The 24,618-nt window shown below is 38.7% G+C and overlaps 2 protein-coding genes across 2 annotated transcripts in view; both read left to right on the forward strand.

Moving 5' to 3' along the window:
* Nucleotides 1-6,071: 6,071 nt before the first annotated feature.
* Nucleotides 6,072-7,532, forward strand: LOC108135367 (splicing factor U2AF 50 kDa subunit). The gene has a single exon (XM_017256058.2). It carries the CDS (start codon nt 6,145-6,147, stop codon nt 7,456-7,458), a length of 1,314 nt encoding a protein of 437 aa, XP_017111547.1. The 5' UTR covers nt 6,072-6,144; the 3' UTR covers nt 7,459-7,532.
* An 8,426-nt stretch (nt 7,533-15,958) lies between these two features.
* Nucleotides 15,959-24,618, forward strand: part of LOC108135379 — a 47,651-nt gene continuing 38,991 nt past the window's right edge. Inside the window, 1 exon segment of the mRNA XM_041709828.1 lies at nt 15,959-16,420. The gene's annotated coding sequence lies outside the window, so the exon portion shown is untranslated.

The raw sequence follows: 24,618 nt of genomic DNA on the forward strand, positions 1-24,618 counted from the left end.
ACGTCCTTTTTGACTTTTTGGTTTGCCACAATATATATTTTACCAAACTCCGTAAAGTGAAAGGAACATTAATGTTAAAATACGTTAATAATTTGTATTACTTACGAACAGTAGTTGTATATCTTAATAATTTGTTAAATTTACCTGTAAGTTTTTATCATATTAAATTAAGAAATACTTATATAATATATATTTTTTAATCGACAAATATGATTATACATTACTCTTATTATAATTATATCATCTGAATAAATTATAGAACTTGCAGGCATTTGATTATATTAAGTGTGGCAAGAGTTCAATTTAAACATTTTCAATTACTCAGTATTTCTTACGAGTAATAATGTATTCTGTTTTTCAAATTTAAATAGATGCAAGTATACAATTTTAGCGTCAGCTATTTGTTGATATCAATGTTTTCGATAGTTTCTAAATTTATTTATCCCATAATGCACACCATTTGGTTTTAAGAGCACCAGACATTTGCTTATTAATTGCTATCTAAATTTGTTGCCATTATTTATTGAAAGCTTAAACTAAACGATGTGGACTTTCTGTTTAAGTAAGCCACAAATTTCTGTTGATTTCTAGACCATATATTTAACTGAGAAATTTTGGCTCGTCCATCCCCATATTTCCCCCCTCACTAAATGACTGATGGAAATTTCAATCGATATTCGTCAGCAGGGCGTTCTAATGAGGTGTTCAGCATGTCAGCCAAGTGCTTATGTGTCCCATCCCAAAGATTCCAGGGGGTGGTTGGGGCTGCCAGAGTCAACACTGGTCAATAGAGCACTTACCAAGCCAACCCAACCCACGGATCTCCCCCTGGACTGCCACTTATGAAATTGAATGTAAACAAAATGAGCGACTACACTCGACTCGACTAAGCTCAGTTGTCGGGTGACAATAACCCCAGCAATCGAACACGGGCAAGGCAACCCCTTCCTGGTACTTCTTGTTGACTGACATATCGGCGCCAAGCAGGCAATTAACATGCGATTGTCATAAATTTACTCAGTGCACAGATTATTAAACATTCATAAAATAAATTACCCAGCCAAAGTGCATAAATTCTGAATTGATTTTAACGCATTGTCCGAGACAAAGGGAAGCGACTGGAGCAGGGTCTCCCCCAAGAAGGGAAGGAATCCGGTTATTGAATTATAACGATGTCGGGCAGAATGGTCGAGGGAAAAACATAAACATAAATTCCTTCAAAGTCTTTGAGCGAAACAACAATTGCATAGAAATCAATTTCAGAGGCGAAGCGTTCAAGGGTTAAATTCCAAAGGGGAGGATATAAATTTTGTAAATGCAGCAAGGGGATCTGACGTGGGGCAGAGAAGACCCCACAAATCGGGGATGCATGGCCAAACTGGTGGGGCATTCCATTTAATGGCATTTGTGGCTTGTCGCTGGGGTTGATACAACACAACGACTTTGCCATAGTTTCTTTCAGAATCGAAGGGAAAATGAAAATGGAAACCATCAACTTAAGCACTCTTCGTTCGAAGTAGAATAGTTATGAAAATTTCCACATCAATTGTTAAGCAGCCATTGTTTAAGGGGGTTGAAGCACTAACTGAATAAGTAAATCATTGAAAGTTTTTAGATTGCGTTCAAGCGATAACCACTTATTTATTTCTTTTTAGATTAGATGGAAAGGGATATGATGTAATGTACCCATGATATATAACATGAACAACAATTGAAGACTTCAGGGTTTTTCTCAAGACACTTTGTAAATTTTGCGAAGTACTAAGTGTGGGTCTACAAGCCAAATATTTATTTTTGGTCTGGTAATCTGAATCTAATTTAAATTAAATTAAAAAAAAAAAATTACTTATATTCTGGCAATGCAATATACGCCTACGTGCAGGCAAAACTTTTGTGGCGAATTGAGTTTAATATTTCATGGTCTTAACTATAAGCTTAACTAAAGCTTAACTATAACGTTCATTCTTGTTTGAAAATGTGTTATGATTCGTTTACAGCTTTTTACCCAAAAACTTTGAACCCGAGAATCTAATTGATTAAAGCTGGCACGCCTTTTCTGATCTGGTGTGATTGCATTTCAGTCAAATGCATTACACATCCCTTTTGGCAACTCTAAGCAGATAATTGGGGCCACAATATCATTAGGAATTCCCTTTTCTCGCTCAAAACCAGAGTTAGGGAGCGGTGTCTTCGGGCTTAATTAATTCAGTTGCATCACACTGTGAGTGACCCCCGAAAAAAATGGAAAGAGAACGCTCTGATGTGAAGTGAAATAAAATTACGAAGAACCAGCTGAATGTCAATGTCCTCCCAAAAAATCTCTACCCTCAAACAAGTGTGCTTCGCCTCCTTTTGCGATGCCAAAAACAAAGAAAGAAAGGATTGTATATACAGCAGTATGTACAAATATATTTATTTTGTATGACATTTCTGACAATTTATGATGCAAATTCCTCATCCAAACTGAAGAATGAAGCGATGGCACGAGAAGCAGCCTCCGACAAATTGTCGAGAAATTGCATAAAACTTTACAAAAAAAGCAAAGCAAAATAACACGAGAGAAAAAACAAATTGTTATGCTGAAATCTGTAATCTGAAGTAGTTGCGGATGCACTCGAGATATATATTTATGGAGCGAGGGAGAGGAGGAGTAATAAAAAAGAGACAGCCACATCTGGGCAAAGGGCAAAAGCTGTATGCTAAAATTGTTTTATTTCTGCTTTCATTATTCCGTTTTATATTTCGTGATGGCTTTTTTTTTTTCTGTTGATTCATCAGAAAATAAATTGAAATGCTGTTGTTGACAAAACCGAACTCGGACAGAAAACTTTTTGCTGTTTGCCATTGGATGATTTATTTAATTTACTAAAACTAACACGACATGGACAATATTTGATAATAAAATCACGTTCACACGCTTAAGGCCACAAATCAATTGGAGCCACCGAAAACGAACCCATCAATGAAATCGGCCCTAACCCAAAGTTCATTATAAAATTATTTGTCCTCCTTTTTATTTGGGGTCCCAAATTCGTGGAAAGAGTTTTGACCGCAACAGAGGACTTCCCTCCGCCCACATGAATTTGCCTCTAGCCTCGGGGTCACTCAAAACGTATAAATATCAATCTCAATCTATCCCACGAACTCTACCAAATACAAATTCTTTCAACTTGTGCGGTACCCATTTTTTTCTCGATAATATGCCAGTGTTGTTTTTAAAAGTCACAGAAACAAAGCCAACAAAATAAAAGCAAAACAGCATTGAAAACAAACTATTGCAAATTGTTTTTGTACGTTTTAAAATAAATATTACAATTTAAACAAATAGTCTAGTGGCTCACCACAATAAAATTATAGAAAATTTGAAGAGAGCGTAATTAACAATACAAAAATATGTTCGAATGCGAAACATGTTTATGTAACAATACATGTGTAAATAAAATAACTATTGTGAAAGAACTAAATAGGAAATACAAAATTTGTGCTAAAATTATGTGTACCAATAAACAATAAACTGAAACCTATTGAAATTATTAGAAAATGTTATTTATATCGCGCACGACCAATGCAATTAGGTAGCTCCTGGGTAATACATTTATTTATCACAGAAACTAACATTTTTCATATAAAATAAAAGTAGAATTAATTGAACCATTTTCCTGTTTTAGGTGTATTGAGATGTAGTTTATTTTATTCAAAATAAAAATATCTAATGGGATCTAAAAATGATCAATTTTGTTTTGCACTTGTAAAACAAAAAACAAATAGGTTTGTTAACGATTATATGTATGTATCCCTTCAACACTGTAGCTACCGATATTTTTTTCCCACACAACCAAAGAATTTCAACTTCAATCAGAACAAAATTTAATATTGTTGTGTGCACGGCTTTTGCCTCTTAACTGATTACAATTTCGTGCATGTGGCCAAAACTCAAACGTGGTACAATCTGTTATGAATTTTTATTGAGTGGCTTGTATTTTAAAGAAAAAATTAATTTATCGCATTTTCGATACTGTTCAAATAAAAGGCCAAAATCGAAATTTGGGATCGAAAAAACGGAGGGGCTCGTCATCATCTGAACACTGTGTCAGAAAGTCGGAGCCGAAGGCAACGGGCGGGGACACGTTGCCAGAATTTAAATGGACAAATTAATTGCGTTTGTCAGACCTGTGGACAGGTTCTGGCCATTGGAGCACCAGCAACAGCAACAACGAACCCAAACGCCCGAACAAAGAATTAATTGGTTTTTGGACACTGGATGAAATATATTTAATTTAGGCTTAATGCCTGACAGAGATTGCATTTTACTATGCCCCCCATTCCTCTCCTTTCAAGTGTCAAATTGGCATTGAATCATGACTGGGACTGTATCTTTTTATCTGTGCGCGATCGTATGGCCATCAAATAGCCATTAAACAGTAGACCATTATCCTGGTTGATGGGATAAAAATGCCTGCATCTCCACAAAGGATCGCGGATCACAGACCGCAGGAGATCGTGTGGCTCAGTCGGTGATCGAGGATCGAGGATATAAATTATCACTTGCGTTTGGGTCTGACAAAGTTGTTTATAGGGGATATACTCGAAAGGAGGTGGGGAAATCGGAGCTATACTGAGGGAAAAACTTATGCGCAAGGCAGAAAATATTTTTATTAAATACAAATGTGCATTACAATAAGTGCAATTGTAAAATAATTTAATCCTGATCAGTCGCAATAAGGGCATTTAAATTTATCTTAAAATATTCTAAGTAAGTGTTTAAAAAATAATGAAGCACATGTATAACTTAAATTAATAATTAAAAGTTTTAGAGCAATATATATATTTAATTATTCAAATAAGAATTTTTTCCGTGAACTAGAACCCTAACCCTAAGTTTGATGTCCCTCTTTTGTCCGATTTGGGTTGACAGTTTTATTGTGTCGCCTTTTTTGAATTAATTGAGCCGCCCCTCGGTTCCAAATGAAGTCGTTGTCGCGTTTCCAAGGAATGACGTTCCAGGGAATGAGTTCCCTGCGACCTCTTCCTATCCCTGGAGAGAACCCCTGAGGGAAGATGAACTGGAAAGACCACACATTGCGATGGAGACACACGCAGCTCTGTTGACGAACCCAAAAAGCATTCCCTAACAAATTGCTTCTTCTCTATTTATTCTGCCTGCGGGCGAGCCGTTGCCAATTAATTATAATTGATTGGCGATATTAACGAAAATTATGATGATTACGATAATTCGGTGGAAATGCACCCGCAGATACGTAGATACGTTTTTCTGTCGAAACACATATACAAATCACAATAAGAGCTGAAAACTATTCGGTTTCATGATAAACGACTTAATTGTGCCTTTCAGCAAGCCGTTGGTATTTAAATTATTAAATTTGTTGATAAATTTGTTGGATCGGGGACAATACTTCAACCGGTTTAAATGGCGTTTAAGGTTTACAAAACTATAAATAAGTGAAGACGAAACCAAAAATAATTTTCAAATTAAATGAAGAATTATTATATATTCGAAATAAACTGGTACGGAGAAACTAAACGATTTTAAAGATTTAACTATTTATTTGGCTATGAAAATAAATGAAATGCCGCCTTAAAAGAAAACATTCTGGAAAAACTTTTAATTATTATTATATTTTTGTGAAATCCATTAATTAAGATATGAAAGGATTTGAAGGAAACATGTAAGCAGCTTAAAAACTATAGTTTTACTATTTGTACTTTCTATTCTCTGCTTAAGTACGGTCACATTGCGAACTTTCACTCTACTGGTATAGTGAATCTAAAATCAAGCTCCGCGGAGAAATTAAGTGATTTAACTATTTATTTGACAATGAAAATACCATGAAAAGCCGCCTAAAAAGAAAACATTTTGGAAATAGTTTTATTTATGAATATATTTTTGAGAACTACACGCTTAATAATTCTCTTAAAAGATATGAAGGAAATATATAAGCAGCTAATAAACTAATCTTGTACTATGTGTACTTTCTATTGTCTGCTTAAGTACGGTCACATTGCGTGCTATCCACTCTACTTTTTGACAACCTTTTCTGAGTTGTCAAATGTTGATTGAGAACATTCACAGCATTTATACCTTTTGTTGGAAGAATCTCTATTTAGTGGATATTTTTCAAAACCATGGGTCGTCGTCGCACTGAGAATGACAAGCCTTGGCGTTCGCGTTCGCGTTCCAATTCTCGTTCCCGACCTACCCGCTCTGATACGATTTATGTAGAGAAATATCGATTGGAACGACGTCCGGGCCGAGGTCCCTCGTCCTGGGACGTTCCGCCGCTGGGATATGAACACCTGACCCCGGTCCAGTACAAAGCCATGCAGGCTAGCGGTCAAATAGCCTCGCGGATTGTGCCGGATGCCCCGCCCACGGGGGAATCCGCTTCCATTGCCATGGTCACGCGCCAGGCTCGCCGTCTGTATGTGGGCAACATTCCGTTCGGCATCACGGAGGAGGACATGATGGACTTCTTCAATCAGCAGATCCAGTCCGTGGGCGGCATTGGATCGCAGCAGTCGGACGGCAGGGCAGTGCTGTCGTGCCAAACCAACCTGGAAAAGAACTTCGCCTTCCTGGAGTTCCGGTCCATGGACGAGGCCACCCAGGCGCTACAATTCGATGGGATTACCTTTCGCGGCCAGACCTTGAAGATCCGAAGACCGCACGACTACCAGCCGGTGGCCAACGTTGGCACCTCGGAGTCGGACATTTTCACGGCCAATTTCAGGATGCCGCAAGCCACCTTCACGATGCCGCCGATCGCTGCCGCAACTGGACCCCATGTGATCTCCTCCCTGGTGCCCGATTCTCCGCACAAGATCTTCGTTGGTGGTCTGCCCACGTGCCTGGACGAAGGCCAGATCAAGGAGCTCCTGCTGTCCTTCGGCAAGCTGAGGGGCTTCAACCTGGTGAAGGACAGCACGACGCGCCTGAGCAAGGGCTTCGCCTTCTTCGAGTACCTGGATCCCACGTTGACGGATCAGGCGATTGCCGGCTTGAATGGCATGCAGCTGGGGGATCGCAAGCTGGTGGTTCAACGCTCCATTGCCGGGGGAAAGAACGCGACCACTGGACCACTGGCCGCCGTGCAGGTGCCGGGGCTATCTTCCATTCTGGCCGCTGGCGAAGCCACCGAGGTGCTGTGTCTCTTCAACATGGTTTTGCCGGAGGAGCTGCTGGACGACGAGGAGTACGAGGACATCCGCTCGGACATCAAGCAGGAGTGCACCAAATACGGCGACGTCCGCAGCATCCAGATCCCTCGACCCATCGGCCAGTTTCCACAACGGGGTTGTGGCAAGGTCTTCGTCCAGTTCGAGTCCGTCGAGGATTGCCAAAGGGCCTTGGCGGCGCTCAGTGGCCGCAAGTTCAGCGGGCGCATCGTGATGACCTCGTTCTACGACCCCGAAAAGTACCTGGCTGGTAATCTACAATAATCTATTCAATATACATGCGATTTCATAAACCAGTATTTCCAAATTCTAAAATTAGTTCTTATTTGTACTAAAAACTTGATGGATTGTTTTGTTTTACTGTAAGGGATTATTATCATCGATTTAGTATAGAAGCAACTTTTGTTGTACTAGATCGTTAAAGAGAGTTGATAACTGGAATTATTAATTTATATACAAATTTATTTATAACGATAGAACTTATAATTATCAATTAAAGGAAAGTGTGGACAGAACTGCCAGTAACATAATTTCAAAGCTCTTAAAAATAATATATAAATACCCTTATAGTATAGCCGCCAATTGCACTTCTTTTAAAGTTAAACGTATGATTTTGAACTTCATGCTAATTAAGTAAGCTTTAGTGTTTTTTTGTTGAAAAAATAAAGTAAAGGTTAAGTCCCTTGCAACCAGTTGATTCATAGATTAAAAATAAATAATTTGAAACTAGACTACATAAAATAAATAAGTATCATAGAGCAATAATTAATTATACCCTTGCAGAGGGTATTATAATTTCAGTCAGAAGTTTGCAACGCAGTGAAGGAGACATCTCCGACCCTATAAAGTATATATATTCTTGATCAGCATCACTAGGCGAGTCGATCTAGCCATGTCCGTCTGTCCGTCTGTCCGTCCGTTTATATGCAAACTAGTCTCTCAGTTTTAAAGCTATCTGCATGAAACTTTCCCAAAAGTTGTCTTTCTATTGCAGGTAGTATATAAGTCGGAACGAGCCGGATCGGACGACTATAGCATATAGCTCCCATAGGAACAATCGGAAAAATAAATGAAAAAAAATTATAACTTTGCTGTTTTTTAATTTTTTGTTTTGTTCTTCAACATAAAGCAATGATTAAATATTTCAGAATTATGGTAAAAATTTCATCAAAATCGGACGACTATAGCATATAGCTCCCATAGGAACAATCGGAAAAATAAATGAAAAAAAATTATAACTTTTCTGTTTTTTAATTTTTTGTTTAGTTCTTCGACATTTAGTAATGGTTAAATATTTTCGATTTACGGTTTAAATTTCATCAAAGTCGGACGACTATATCATATAGCTCCCATAGGAACAATAAAAATATATAAAATAACTATCAAATAATTGAGCTGCAAATCATCATAGCTTCAATGTTTTTAAACTTATACGCAAGTAAATTATAATTTTAATGTTTTCAAAAATGTTTAATTCTTGCAATAGCTGCAAGGGTATATGAACTTCGGCTTGCCGAAGTTTGCTTTCTTTCTTGTTTTTAATTATTTTTTTTTTTTAATTAATTTTTTTTTAATTAATTTTTTAACAACCTTTTGCACCATTAGTGGTTGGGTTTTGCCCCAAATGGTCATGCAACAGGGTAAGGAAGGTCTTAATTCGATTCTCAACTGAAAGTTAATACTTATTACTATTTAATCTAAAAAACTACGTGTACAAATATAAAATGAACTTGTTGACACAATTAAGCTGCGACTTCGAACATCGAGGCTAGTCATTTCATCTTGTCAGCTGTTGTATTGGTTAACTGATGTGCCCAAGGCCAGACTGCGATAAAGAACTTAATCCTCTGCGAAAAAAACGGCATCGTCTCGTTATTGTTTTCCGTTGTTGTGATGATATCATCTGCTTAATGCCAGAGAAATCGCTTTCAGATATCTGGGGCTGGGATGCCAGGACACGCCTCTCGCCCCCCAAGGGGGCGGATGCCTCGGATTCAATTAGGCAGACCGACTCAAGCTGCAATCCTTAAAGCTGCTCAAGAGCTGACACTTCCTTCTGCAGACCTTGTTGTGGTTATTTTCCACATGCCCCTGCCGGCAAAGCCCTTGCTTAATTAAAATTTTAAACTTTACGCCTTATCGTCGGCATTTCTCGGGCATATTCACACCTACCTTCTGCATATTACCGGAGCTCAGGTAATTTTTTAATGCCCTTTCAACGGAGAAGCTTCTTGGGCTGCTTATCTCCCCGAACGGTTGCATTTTCTCAGGTCTCACATTTCGGCCTCTCGGAGCATCCGCCTTGGGGTCTGTTCTTATCTCAAACTTTGGTCATTTGGTCGACAGCCGATCATCAATACTCGTACGCGTAATGAAATGGCTAAGACACGGAAAGAAATTATTATTTTTTATTTAAATTTAATTTCTTTTAATAAGTTTTTGCTTTACAAAAAAAAGATTATCACATTGAACTGGAAAACAGAGTTAGTTGATCTCTGCTTCCAGCTTGGCACATTTTGTAATTAGAGTTTGGCTGACTTTTAATTTTTGTCAGCCACATCCCATATTTTAAATATGTTACCATCCCTGTAAACAGCCTTAATTGATAATTTAGTAATAGTATGTTATTAATCTGCCTTAGGTTGATTAGATTATAAGAAAACAACAAAGGCATAAAAAAAATGTTTACCTCACCGTTTAAAAAAGGGGATATCGTAAAAAAATTAGAATACTATGTTGGTTGCGTTAAACATCATAATAATATGCCAAATATATAATAGTATTCCTCAGTAGATTCTTTAAACAATTTCCATCATTTTCAAAAGCTAAGCTAGTTTGTGTGGCAACTGAATTGAAAATTGGTTAAATAATATTAAATGGAACATGCCAATTTATTTTCCCAGTGCTGCCTTAAGTGCGTTGAAAGCCCAACTCCAGACTGAACGATTTATCAGTGGCAACGACGACCACAACTAAACGCTTTATCGAAAAGGTGGAGATTGTGCCTGGCAGGAGAGGAAAAGACGGAGAACTTGACACAAATTAATTCAACGCCTTGGAGTTTTGTCATTCACCGGAGGAGTCGATCTGAAGGCAAACCTTTCATTCCCTGGGCTTCAAAAAAAAAAAAAAAACAGACAAAACTTCTTTCGGAGCCGCTGCCGCTGTCCCATGAAAATCAATGCCTCGATGGGTAATTAATAAACGCCCATAAAGATGCGGATACAATAAAAATTCCAGACGAATTGGAGGCGGAGAAAGGGAGTCAAAGTCAAAAGGGTTTCTTTGATTTTGTAGTTTTTCCATCGTTGATTTTTATGATCTGGCAGCTGCGCTTTGGGGATTAACTGGATTGACTTCTAATCTTGTCAAGCAACTTCTCCCCTTCGGTTGTGACCGAGGTTAGGGTCGGAATCGGGATCGGGTTTTGGGATGTTAGGTAATCGAAATTAAGCAATCAAAGCCACAGTTGAGTGAACCCTCAATCGCCCATACCGATGGCTTCTATGCATTTTTAATTGCATTCTCATCATTTCATTTGAATATGATGTAGTAGATAATTATTGGGCTCCTGCCAGAGCAACGCCTTCCGCTTAAAACGATTGTTAAATGCCTTGATTGTTCCATTTGGTGGCAGGGAAAGGTATCAGAAGCTTGTTCTCTAATTTATCGTATCCATCACTTGATTTGTGTATCTCCCCGAGTTATCCAACTTAATTAGTTGGATCTGCAGGACGTTGTTCTGTTTCACTAATGATAGTTTAGTTGGCCGAGCATCGTATAAATTTGCCAAAGATCCAGAGATAAAAGGTTCCATAAAAATTTGTTCATCTAATGATCGCGATAGACATCTCCCATGTGTTCAATTTGTACAGATTTAATTAAGATACATGGCCATTTTTGGAGACAAAAGCGGGTTTAATGAACTAGACTTTGGCTGCAAAACCCAGAAAGGTCAGAATTTAATCTCGGAAATATTCAAAAATCAAGCAATCAATGCTGAAAACTTTTTCTTGGTTCTCAAAGGGGAGAGAAGTTGTACCCTCAGAACAGGAGCCCGAATTCAATTAACCAGAACCTGTTGCTTTGTTTTGTTTACCCACAATTCAATTCACATTTCCGGAGCCCAAGAAAAAAATGAAATTAAGGGCATGAAGAGCAGAACAAAACATGCGAAATAAAATCAAATAAACAAATATTGTTGTGCAGTTCAAGCGAATTCGTAATTTCCCCTTCATAGTCAACAACAAAGGCTAAAAACAAATTACCAGCGAGAATAATTTCACCGAAATTTCCACTTGGGGTAGTATCTGGAAGGGAGGGGGAGGCGTGGGGAGGGGGAAGAGGGGTATTTGGGCGGTATTCCCCACCCATTCGGGCTGTCATTTCCATTCCCGTTCCCGTTCCAGGGTTCCACGTCGCTTCGTTAATGGCAGCGCAATTAATTCGAGCAAATCGTCTGTGAACCCTTTTTATGACCTCGAAGAGCCCGCTTCACACCGCTCTACCCGTCTCTTTCTCCGCCGCAGTATACCCGTCTCTTTCGGAGATAAAAATTCATTAAACGACATCATTCGAGAGCTTTGTTTCGCTTTGAACTGTTTACCCGGAGATAATAAATGCGGAATAGGAACGCAAATGCCAAAAAAAAGTGTTCTTTAAATGCTTCAGAAGTTTTTTTTTTGTGGTGGCGAAAATTGTTTGGGTTTTATTTGCGTAAACTGTTGAATGAGCTACAATAGAACCGGAAGCATGGAAGGGCAACATTTCAGGCATCTAAATTTAAAAGGTTTCCTTGGTTAAGCTAATTTTTAGGCATTACTTAGGAGTTATAATCGGGTTACTGACTAAAAAAAAATTAATACAATTTTTGAAATAGACATTTCGGGTTTTTTATTGACCAATGTTTCTATTCTAAGTATCGAATAGCAAAAAAGTGTTTTTATAAAATCATAGCCTCGCAAACTACATACAATAACCCTGAATATGTATGTCCTTTTCTTATATTTTTTTTAGCCTGTTCTAAAAGAAAGCATATTGCTTTTTTAATATTCCGCATAATATTACCTTGGCTGCAGGAAAATAAATCTTGCAGCCTCTTCCCAAAAGTTATATTGAACTAGTTCCCCCAGCACCATTAAACTATCCCATTAGCTGGCTATTCAACTCGTTTGAGCACATTGTTACACGATTATTCCGCTGATCTATTACGCGGCTTAAGCACCATTTGTCTTTCCAAACTCTTACACAATTCGAACCGAATCCCGAACCCGGAATCCGTACTCCGAGTTCGAAGAACCCATTTGTGGACACCCTACGGCGCCAAAGAGAAAAACAAAAGGAAAAGCGGTGCGCATCCGAATGGGTTTTCCAGGTTTTCCAGCATTTTCAGCAGCGCTGCGAGGGAGGGACCAACGCGAAATAACCTGCGAGCCGAGCGCATTTAATGAGGGTCATAAAATCAAGCGCCAGGCCTCAACGTCCAGACACACAGAGAGGGAAAAAAGGGACCCGACATACAGATAAACCGAAACTGAAGCAACCTGAGAAGGTGTAACAGGTGAGACAGCAATGAAATTATAATGCAGATTATGTGGCGAAGGGCGAATAGGTAGCCGTGGCCCAAAAGGACATCTCTAAGTGGCTCAAAGCTGACGATTTGAGGATGAATCCATTTCCTACCATTTACACATTTTTTTTCGAGTATTTGCTTTGATATTTTGCCGCAAACCTTTTTGAATCGGAATTTCTTTCTTACCGTTCTCCTATGCAAATGCGTGTCAACTTTGACCTCAAGTAAAGCCGAAGCACATAATCCAAACAAAAAAGAACCAGATGCGAAACAACAATGGGAGCGGAGCCAGCGAAACAATGGGAAAACACAATTTAAGCTGCTCAAAATGCTCGAAATGCTCGAAATGCTCGACTTTTTCGACTGGCCGCCACTTCACTCGGCATGGCATAATCCAAACTAAATGTCCGACTTAATTTTGTTGTTCAACTGTCCTGTTTTTGGCCCGCTTCTGTCGGCACTGCGACAAATATTTTCTGTAGGCTGAAGATTAGGTCAAAAAAATTAAAAAATTTTTTTTTTTTGCAATTTAACTTCTAATGTGATAAATTATAATATATAATTTTAAAACAAAGAAACATTTTTTTTACTTTATGTCCTAGTAATTAAACAGTTTTGTAAGAATCACGTTTAAAGGAGTTGTTTGATATCTTCGGTTTTTTTTTTAACCTTACCTTTGATCGACCTATCACAACACTCCCTTCCAATAAACCTTATACGTATCGAATATATAAACGTATATTTTTCTCGTCAAGTATCCCATTCCTTTTCTTATAGACCTGTCATTTCCTTGATGACCTGCAAATTCTGAAATGCGTTGATATTCGAGTGTATTTATGAATGTGAGTGCAGATTACATACCTACATACTATGTACCTGTGCCTGTCAGTTGGCTGCCTTAACGCAATGGTTCAGTGACCTTTGGCCGTTTCTTTTCAGGGGTTCCTTTAACTTTTTTTTTGTGTTTATTTATTTTCTATTTTTTTTTTTTTGCCGTGTAACGCTGTGAACTTCGAGGTCCGCCCACTGATGAATGCCCGCTGCCCTGGGAGTCATCTTCATTCTGCTGGCAAGCATTTGTCCTGGCGTTTGTTTGGATGCTGCTGCAGTGCCACTCCCCCCGGCCGCCATGCCGCCCCTTTCCGCCTGTCAGCATCCACACAATTCAACTTCAACTTTTGATACTCATCTGAATTTGCATTATTTTCTTTTGCTGCTGCTTGCGTTGATTCAGATTTTAATCTTTCAACTGCGCCCTGCTTTTCTCGTTGCCTCGCTGTATTTAGTTTAGAATCATCTCTGCCGTTTTTTCTCTGTCCGATTTGCCGGTGATATGTACCTGCCGTCCAGGTGAACAGGTTTCCCTTCTTTTGTTTGTCGCGCTCTGCAGGCTTCAACGCACTCTCCTCCTTTTTCCCTGCAGTCTTCATTCATTCCATTCGAACAAAAAGGCGAGGGCAGGAAAAAAGTATCCTAATTGGTATTAAAATTGACGTTATTTTTTGTTTTTCCACCATTGTGTTTCGTTTGGCTTAATGGCTAGAATGGTGCGGTGTCTTCTGGCTTCCCTTTTATTCAAATTTCATTAAAGCAAACAGGGAGATCGGCTGTCGTAAGCCGAGAAAATTTGGACCACTTTGGGCAAAGCGCATTTTCAGATTGCATCGCTCGCCGATGGACGCGATTAAATTCGAAATACAAACAGGCTTCTGTTGTGCTTCCGATTAAGGCTCGTCCTTTAGATCCAACTGTCCGATATAACCCCCAGCATTCAGTATAATTTTTCCGTATTTTTGTGTTGTTTTTATCATTTAATTTTTGTTACCTGAATTTAATCTTTTGTTTGGCGCTCGGGCTTAATGCCACGAGCAATTTTTGCTGGTGAGTTGCGGGAAAAACGGGTATTCTCTGCAGGATTAAATTTAAATGTGGCCACTTACACGTAATTAAGTCCACTGCACTTTATTTGAAAACATATTAAGCCATTTTTTGCCTAGCAGCGAAATGTAAAAATAAATAAGCTGCAAATAAAATTTTATTAAAGTTTAAACTGCGATGTAAGGGAAATTGCCGGAAAAAGATAACTGAACAAATTTATTCAAAGTTGGAAAGTCCTTTATAGCTTTTTAAAGCCCTTTAGTTTTGGAAAAATACTATATTTTGTTACCTAGGTAAAGTAAAAGTTCAAAAATATTTTACGTAGGTCAGTTCCAATTGGATATGTGAGGTTAACAGTAACAGCACTCCTAAACTCTTGAACAGATCCCACTTCCCCTTTAACAGACTATATATGTTTTCTTGTGGATTGCAGTACTCCGAAAAATTATGTTCCCCCTTATGTTAACAGCCAACAGACTGAGTTTATTATTAAATAGATTTCTTTATTAAGTAAAAGATTATTTAAGCGACAATGCAAATATTTAAAAATGTTATAATTTAATAAGTTTCAATTTAATTTTTTGGAAGAATTATATTTAAACTCTTCTGTTAATTGTTAACAGTTAAATTGTTTCCATGATGAGGTATTTAACGGACCTTATATTATTCTCTCCGAAATTTCATGTGGACTTTGTGAGAGTTTTTGTTTGCCTCTGAAATTGTTTGTGGAAATCATTAAAGATGTGTCTCATTTTGTGGTCAATGTTACAGTAACCAGAAAATGTTAATCTCTTATCAGAAACCCACTAATTATTTTTAATTAAAACGTATTTATTTTAATATTCTACGTAGAACTAATATACCAAAAAATATAGATAAAAATATGGCACTGCACTCAAACTAGGCCTTTGTGGACAAAAAGCAACTGAAAATGTCAGGACACAATATATGTAGAAATAATGCCTAATTTAAAAGAGGAAGTTTCTTATAATCGAATTGTTCTCCATATTTCTGATTACTTATTATATATTTTACGTATTTAGTCATTAATAACTAGCTAAAACAGAAGTCGTATTTGTAGTAAACAAGATCAGGAACTTCTGCCTTTGGCAATTGAATTAAATAATAACATGGCTTCCACACTTAGTGGAACGTGCTACTCTCCCAATATTTCTGTGATGGGGGCGGCGCCTGCGCACTCCGCACTCTCTGCGCACTCTTAACATAGCATCCACAGGCGACCAATGCGGTCCACTCGCGATGCAGTCACCGACTCGATTCATAAATTGCGTTCACGTTCAGTGTTGCCGAGAGATTCAAGCGTTGTGGTACTCGAAACTGCGAGGGCGGCATTGTGCGTTCGTTCCGTTCGATTGTGTTTGACCAAAAAATCATAGTCGTTGGTGTGGCAAGCAGTGCTAATATCGAGTTAAGAAATCGGCTGAAGCCAAGCCAAAAAGTGACCAATGCCCAGCCGAATTCACTGATCCTTCGAGTTGCTCGTTCGGTGTCGCCAGTCGGTTGTTGCCAGTTCGTCGCGAGTTGTGGCCACTTCGTGAGAGAAACACAAGACAGCCAAATTCAATAATAATACTAGCCTGATTGTTCGAATATAATATATGCCAAAATTGGTGTTGCTGCCGAGCTCGTGAGATGTTGCTGCTGCAACAGCCGCAGATTCGTGTGGCCCAGTGTCAGTGATAGAGAAATTTAAGCCGCTGAAACTTAACTTCAGGATGATGCCAAGCGGATTACACAGAAGGATTAAATAACAAAGTAATTTGCATATCTGGAAAATAAATTAAAATCATGACAGCGAACTAGGCACGAATTTATGCTCGAGTATTACAGTAATAGCCCCTGCTCCCCAAGGATCCTGCGCCAGCGGATGTCCGTTCATGTCCATGTTGCGAGTCAATGAGCATTTTAATTGTGCACGCGTGTACCGACCACCCCCCTGGAAACCCCCCTCCCCCCATCCCTATCCCTACACCTGTTCATTGGGGGTTTCGTGCCCAGTGGCCCCGCCTCCTTGGGCTTATGTTCATGTTTTCCGCATATTTGTCATGGTCATCGCTTGGACGAATGCCTGACAGGGAGGGGAATCCCCACAGGTGGAGGAACAAAAGTGCAACCACCAAGCCATACAGACTTGGAGAACTTCTGCCACTCACCAAGACTAAGCTGTATGCTGGGATATGAAATTGTTTGGGCGAAAAAGGAAAAAGCGAAACTTTTAATAAAGTTATGGGTGGACCCAGAGAGTAAAAGAAATTAAAAACTTTGGCATACACAACATTTAAACAAATTCTCAGCTAAATTGGGGAAGCTCCCTGTAAATAATTTTATGGAAAGAATGTCTTTAGGGGCTAATTAGGAATTTAATAGAAAACTATGAACAAAGTATTTCTCTTGCTTTCTGCTAAGTAATAAATAAAATATTAACCTTTAAACCGAATTGAACATTGGGTTTGATAAAAAAAGATTTATTAAATTTAGGTAGTGAAACAAACTGAAATCTGTTATTTGGTTCATTAAACGTTTTAATTTCGAACTGATAATGTAATCCAGATATCTTCTTTTGTTTAGAAATCTGAAAACTTAAGGTCCTACGAATTTAAAAATCTTTTTATATAAAACTCATCCTCCTTCTCATTTTTCTGCTATTTTGCTTTGTTAACTTTATTAACCAGCAAGTGGGATTTTAGCTTGTTCCGCCCTTAAGCTCTCGCCCAAATCTCAACTTATTTTCAATTATCATGTCATCTGGCAGCAAGCCACTCTCCCTTCAGATTTTCATCCCCTTTCCTACCACCAGCTGCACTTGAACTCCACGTTTGGTAATTCGGAAAATCCCCTTCGCCAAAAAAAAGGCACCAGAAGAAAATTTACTATCGCCACCAACGCCAATTGAAGCACTTGTCCACGCTTTCTGACCTCCACTTACCCCATCCCCTCCCGCTTTTCCTTACCCCCACCCCGCTTTTTCCACCCTATTTCCCTTTTCCCTTCCTCTCTTCATGTTTTTTGCGGTCAGTTGAGGCCGCGTGCCGAGTTTCCATTGTATGTGTGTTTTTCGTGTTTTCATCTTTTTTTGTTGTATACCCAGTGTAGTTGGAGTTTGGGGTATGTCCTATTATAGCTAGTTTTTTTTTTTAACTTGAAGAAGGACATGAATCTCGGGACCTATAAAAGTTAGACAGGAAATATTTAAGATGAACGATACTGCGGTCTTCAATGTGTTGCAGCTTACTTCAAATTTGAGTTTAGCTATCTTGAGCTGAATATACCAAATATTCTCCATAATATTAAAAAAAATAAATTAAAAAATATTTAAAAATACAAAAGCCAACAATTACCCGGTATCTCGTAGTCGTGGATATGTAGTGTATTTTTTTTTTTAAGGGACATGGATCCGCGGACCATGCGTATGTGTGTGAGTCAAGGAGCAGCGGCAAAAAACAGCAGAAAGCAAAAAAGGAGGATGAGGAGAAAGTGGAGGTGAAAAAGCAAAGGACGCTACCAAGTTGACCTCGTGTCGCCTGCAGCGTTAATTTATAATTTACTCTCGGCTCACTGAAATCGCCTAGCACCCCCTAAACCCCCTCCCCCCTTACCAGCCCCTCCCCCTTCTACCTCCTCCTCCTCTCCTCGAAAGCTCCCGCTTTTATTATTATTATTTCTGTGCGTTTCCACGCGCTTTTCCCTGCCCAACCACAGCAAAAAGGTCCTTTGCGCCATCTACCATCTACCAACGTTTTTGCCACTTTTGACTTTTTTACATTCGCCGTCGGGCCTGAATGTTGTTTTTTGCCCTCGTTGTTGTTCCTGTTATTGTTGCCTTTGCTGTGTTTTCCTTTTCGTGTTGTTACTGTGGTGTCCCTTGAATTCACTGGCAAACATGGAGGGCCCAAAACCTGCTGCCAATTCAGCCCCCCCTCTTATTTTGGCCTTTTCAACTACTCGTTGTTGTTGTTTGCTTCTGATTTTAGTGCCTTAATTTCGCTGTTTGTCTGTTTGTCTGTGTGCTTTTGAGGCTTTTTTTCGACCATGCTCTCCTGTTTTTAAATATTTTTGACTTTTGGCCCCGCGACTGTTGCTTGACTTGATCTCTCTCCCTCCAACATTTTGCCACTTTTTTTTTGGCTCGTTTGTTTGTTGTTTTAATTAATTTGTAAATTTACTCGACCAGATTAAAGCAAAAGAGAAGCAAATTAGCCAGAGACAGCGACAGAGACAACAACAATGCAGATGGACGACAGATGACATTTGGGAAAAAGTGGGGGGAAAATTCTGCGGTGAGGAGGGAGAATCCAAAGTGGGACATGGAGAACAACAAAAATAAACAAAATTCCTTGTGAAAAGTTTTCTGACCAGGAGTTTGGAATTTAAGTACTTTGGAATTGGACAGGATTAGTTGTTAAGTTTAATCTCAGAGGGCTTTAAATTCTAAAATTGTTTTTGGTACGACCAAAAAGAGCTGTAAAAGAAAAGTTATTGCATAATATGACACAAATGCAAGTCAATCTGAAAATGATAAATTAAATTTCTAACAACGATAACTTTTAGGCAAAGGAACGATTTAAATTGTCCCAAACCAATATTCACATTGTATAAAGTTCTCTATTACAGTTTGTTTAGCTAGAATATAGATAGAAAACTAATAAATTCTGGTAAAATAAATTCGGAAAACATGGAAGAGAGTTTTAAAAATTTTAGAATCAATTATTGATCTGTTGAAATTTTTAAAATGGTAAACCAATTCCTAAGATTTTAATTAATTTAATGAAATAGTCTGTTTGCGTGATGCAAATAAAATTTTCAATTTGTAGAAAACTAAATTTGCCTGAAACAAATCAACTACACTCTGTGGTTGAATCAACAGAAGCAAGCTGAACGGCTGCCTCTGGGTTCCCTAGACAAACAGTGTCTCAAATTTATATTTGTATTTACTTTTATGTTACTGTGCGTCTATCAAATTTCCCTGTCAATCTCGGCTTACATATCGGGAAGGCGGCCCCCAAACCCTCAGAAGAACTCCGGGCTTCATCTTTCGTCGAGCAGTCTCGAAGTTTGCCCACAATAACAATTCAATTTCCTGCCGCCGATGTCGAGACACTCGAGAAAAACACTTCTGTGGAAAATTCAGTGAGCAACACATTCGCCCGACGGCCATTTAATTGCTCCTCTCAAGTCAGAACAAAGGCTGAATAAAATTATAGGCAGTACAAGTACACAATGATACTTATTTTTCCAGCTGTTTTTTGCTGGGGCTGTTGCTTAAAGTAACTTAACTTGGTCTTAACCGCAACGGCAAAACTTTGTCTTGGTCGTTTTGCCGAGTTATTGACACATTTGTATGGAGCAGAGCTACGGCAACATGGAGTTGGCCAATAAAATTCCTTGCGGTGTCTGAGCCAAAAACGAATTTCAAATTAAATAAACAAAATAAACTCCCGAATGTGCAATTAAAAAATTTTACAGTCATAACTTTTTATTATGGAACATAATTCAGACTTTTATGCAGGGGGCGAAAATGAAAGAGGCGGAGAAGTGGCTTCACTGCGCGTGTTTAATTTCGTTTTTCGTCCTGTTTTTCCAATAAATTTTCTTCCCTTTTGCACGCAATTTCCTCACTTAAACTTTTTCCCACTTTCTCTGACGTTTCAAGCCCCCACTCATTCCGCTTTTTTCGAGATATATAATTGCATTAGGGGCAATGAAACTGCCCTTCCAATTTTCTGTGTCTGTTTCATCATTTTTGGGTGGCAGCAAATTCTCGACTTGTTTACTTTTTACATTTGGTAGCTTCAGTTTCTAACTATAGATTTTATCGGGACACGAGGCGGTTTCGTTTCATATTTTTTATTGGACCTAAATGTCGACACGTGGATAGTTTACCATATACGTGTATATTTTTTTTAGATGCATTTTAATTATAGCTTTGCTGGTGTCTTTTAATGGTGGACATAGTTAAATGAATAATTATAGTGTGTATTAAAAAACGGGAACAAAGGGGTTCGTAAATGGTTTAAATATCTTAAAATACCATCTGGTACTAACTTTTATGTGTTGAATTCAAACGGTGGGGTATTTTAATACGTTCATGCCACTGTTCATAATTTTTGTACGTTTATAGAACATTTGCATTTTTGGCTGTAAATTTTAATTTTTTCAGTTTTAAAATAATAAAAAAAGTTCCTGGGATAGTGAAGCTTTTAAAATGTATAAAAGAAAGAAAGATTAGCCTGGGTCCTTAAACTTATAAGTTCGCCAGCGTAAAACTTTATATGCTCTTTCCCTACGGGTGCCAACGTTTCATAATACCCCCATTTTTCACATGTGGAACACATTAACCTACACCCATTAAGCTGTCCGACAGCCAATAATTGTCGCTTCAACTAAATAATGCATAAATAATGCAGCAGGGATAACAAACTCAAACTCAAACAGAAACAGGATCAGGGGAGCGGCGTTGTGGTATATTAACCCGTTCCGGGCCAAAGGGGTGGCTCTGTTAGTGGATTTGTCGGCCAACAAAGTGAGAAAACCGCAACGGAGCGGCATAAAAAATGCATAAAACGAGGACAGAATAAAGTCATAAAGTAAAAATGGCAGACATGAGGGGGGAAATGGGCGGGAAAGGAGCGTCCTGAGACCCAGGAAAATAAAGGAGTGTATGCGGGGAGGGGGCGGGAGGTAGGGAGGTAGAAAAGTGAGTCAGTGAGCTGTTGTTGGTAAGCTTGGGTCTTGTTTGAGGTTTCAATAGGTCATAATTCACGCCTAGTCGCCGCTTTTCCCCCATCCATTTCCCCCGTTGAATTGCCCTGTCGTTAGCCGCCTTGAAAAAAGGCTGAGGATGAAAATAAGTGGGTGGGGAAGGGGCAATCGTGTGGGTGTTCTGCTGGCGCCAAATACGCTCTCGTAAAAAAAAGAACAAAACATGTGTGTGCACAACCAATATGCGAAGGGAGAACAGGTCGAGTTACTGTCTATATACATATGATCCCAGAACCAGACTGCACTGTGGTTGCAAAGACTTTGATAAATGGGATGTTTTTAGAAAATCACAATTACAATAAAAATATAACATTGGAAAAAAGACAACTTCTTGAACTCTTTCATTTAATTAGTTTCCATACATTTTTTTATATTTCTGGTTAAAATAAGATCTCCCAAGGAATACAACTTCTACTCACTGTTGATAGTTCGCTCTTAGTTTTGGGAAACTTTCCACATTTAAAAAAGTTAAATTGAAGCTACTAAAAAAAGTGTCACTTGCTAGTAAAAAAGAGATGAAAACTGTTATCATGTGTTAGTTGTATCCTCTTTCCATTTCCATTTCCCCACCCACCCACATTACTTTCCTGCCATTTATCTCACACTCACACTTGTGCATTGTGCAAATTTGGTTTGGTCGCTGGTGTTTTGTTTGTTTTTACATTAGTTGTGGTCTGTCTCCGGCTGGCCACTTGGTGGAAAATGCGGGGAGGGGATAAGAAGGGGGGAGGGGACGGGGACGGGGAACAAAGGATAAAGAGGAAAATGCGCTGGAAAAGGGGTGCCTGGTCTTGTCTTCTTTATGGCTGCTAACGATGAAAAATGTTTGCTTGGTGCGTGTCGCGGCGCCTGCTGAGTTTTCCCCCGTTCGCCTCTCATTTTCCGCTTTTCCACAGCCCTCCCCACGCTTTTCCACCCCACCCTGACCCCTTCCTCACCTCTTTGCATGCGTGGCCCTTTGTGCATATGTCAGAGTCGCACTTAGGACCAGCAAAAAAAAAATAAACCACACAAAAATTACAGATTAGCTCTAAGAACCGAATTATGAAATACCCTTTCAGCAGCTGATACATTTTTACTGCATATTTGGTAACATCAATATCTGCTGTATTAAATTAGGTTTTATAGCAGTATTTACAATATGATAATTAAAATTAAAATATTACCTTTAGGTTACCTGGAACTTAACTATGCAAATAATAAATGCAGAAAAGTACAGATTATCTGTTAAAAATCCATAAAGATTGTCTCTTAGATTCAGTTTGTACCTTTAAAGATAACACATTAATAAGGGTGGCAGCCCTGAGCCGAAACTAAAATACTCTTAAGTTCTCTACCCTTTCGTATTATTATTCAAAATTAAAATAACCTTTACAAAGGCAAAAAAAAACATGAAGCACACACTTTTATCCTTTTTTACCGGTTTTGTTCGTCGGGGCTAAAGTTAATCCCCATTAGGAGAGTGGGTGTGGCCAGGGGCTGGCGTCAGCTTTAGGGTTGTCGCCCGCAGGTAATCGCAGCGAGGGGTAAGTGGGATGTGTAGCGTGGAGCGTTGAGCGAGGGAAGGGGGCTACAGTCAATGGCACTTTCGGTTATGGCCATAAAGTGCCTGCCACGGCCCAAACCCAAGATCCAAGTGGTCTGCGTCTGGTGGCGTCGTCTGCCTCTTTCCTTTGCGACTTCCTTTTTCCAGTTAGTGGGGCTTACGCAATGCGATTCTCACTCCTTGAGAGTGTTGCCCTCCTACATAATTAACATCGCGTGCTGAGCTTTGTCCGCTTAACTAACTTTGCATTAGTGGGGAGAAATTAAAATTCACCGGACTGTCGGAGATAACAGTTCATATATCACAAAAATATTATATTTGTTAATGCTAGTGCTATTGCGACTACCGAGCAATCAATGTCTGAGGCATGTAATTTTCATTGGGAGTGGGTAAAAGCATTACTTGATTTGAATTTAAGGTGGTAAGCCATTTGGTATTTATATTTAACCATTATTAGTATTAGTATTAGATAAAAAAAACTTTTTAAAACCCACCTGTCTGTTAAATATAGCCCCTACATGAAAATCACATTAAAAGTCAAATCAAATCTCTGCCAATTATGCAACTTGTGATTGCAGGCCAATACTGCCCGGCCACTTTGTGTGGTAATTAAAAAATAATAAAAACAAAGATAAAAAACATAAAATGCAAAGATATGAAGGCAAAGAAATCCAATTAATTTCACACCGAAGCCAATTAAGTTGACAGGCCAAAGGATCGGGGAAAAGCGGAAGAAGGCGGATAAATCCTGTTGCTCCTTTCACCTGAGCAAATACACTCGCACACCTAGGTTGCCAATTAACACACTCGCAGGAAAAGCGGATGCGAGATTGAAATCGGGGAGAAGAAGAGGCACGTGCGTAGGCAGGGAAACCGCACAATGCAAACGATTGGGAAGCTTTTCAAAAGTCAAGGATTTTCCATTTTTACGCAATTTATAGGTGAATGAAAATAAGAATAAATATATAAAAATGTGTAAAACAATCAAGAGAACAGTTAATTAAAAAAAAAAAAACTTTAACAAAACCAAGCAGCCAATACGAAAACGCTTTTTAATAAAAAATAATAAAATGAACCATATATGAATAAAAGTGCTGCAAAAAGAAAAAAATACTGCCATCGCACTTTCCCCTTTTTCGCTTCGGCGGCACATTTGAAAATAATTTTCCAAGCATTTGTTATCCATATGAAATGTGCCAAGGATGCGCGACGACCTCCTTTGAGTCTGTGCTTGTTGGTCCTAGTGTGTTTGTATTGCATCCATGTGTGTGCCTTTTGACTCGTTACGCGGCTCTATGCTCCACAGAAAAATCCCACGAGTTTATCGGCTCCTGTACTGATTGCACCCTATATACATTTCCACAACAAAGGGTCTATCAGGCAATTCCATATATTGCTAGAATAAAGTAAAGGAAAGATACAGTTTTTGTTTTTATTAAATTATTTGCCTTGGGCCAGACTTCGAGCCAGCCAAACCCTTTGTTTCATAGTTTACCAAAGTCATTTAAAGTGAAATGACCCAGCAAACTTTTAATAAATGTGGTTTATATGCTTTTTAATTTAAATGAATTAATTGTTAATACTTTTAATAAGTCATTGGTCGTATTTAGTATATAAATAAATTTCAAAGTCTCCAAACTCAAACTTG

The sequence above is a fragment of the Drosophila elegans genome, unplaced genomic scaffold (assembly GCF_018152505.1).
Source record: "Drosophila elegans isolate 14027-0461.03 unplaced genomic scaffold, ASM1815250v1 contig_520, whole genome shotgun sequence".
Classification (NCBI taxonomy): domain Eukaryota; kingdom Metazoa; phylum Arthropoda; class Insecta; order Diptera; family Drosophilidae; genus Drosophila; species Drosophila elegans.

Bases quoted from the DNA above. Each gene is read 5' to 3' on its own strand.
- LOC108135367 (XM_017256058.2), top strand. From the start codon at position 6,145: ATGGGTCGTCGTCGCACTGAGAATGACAAGCCTTGGCGTTCGCGTTCG.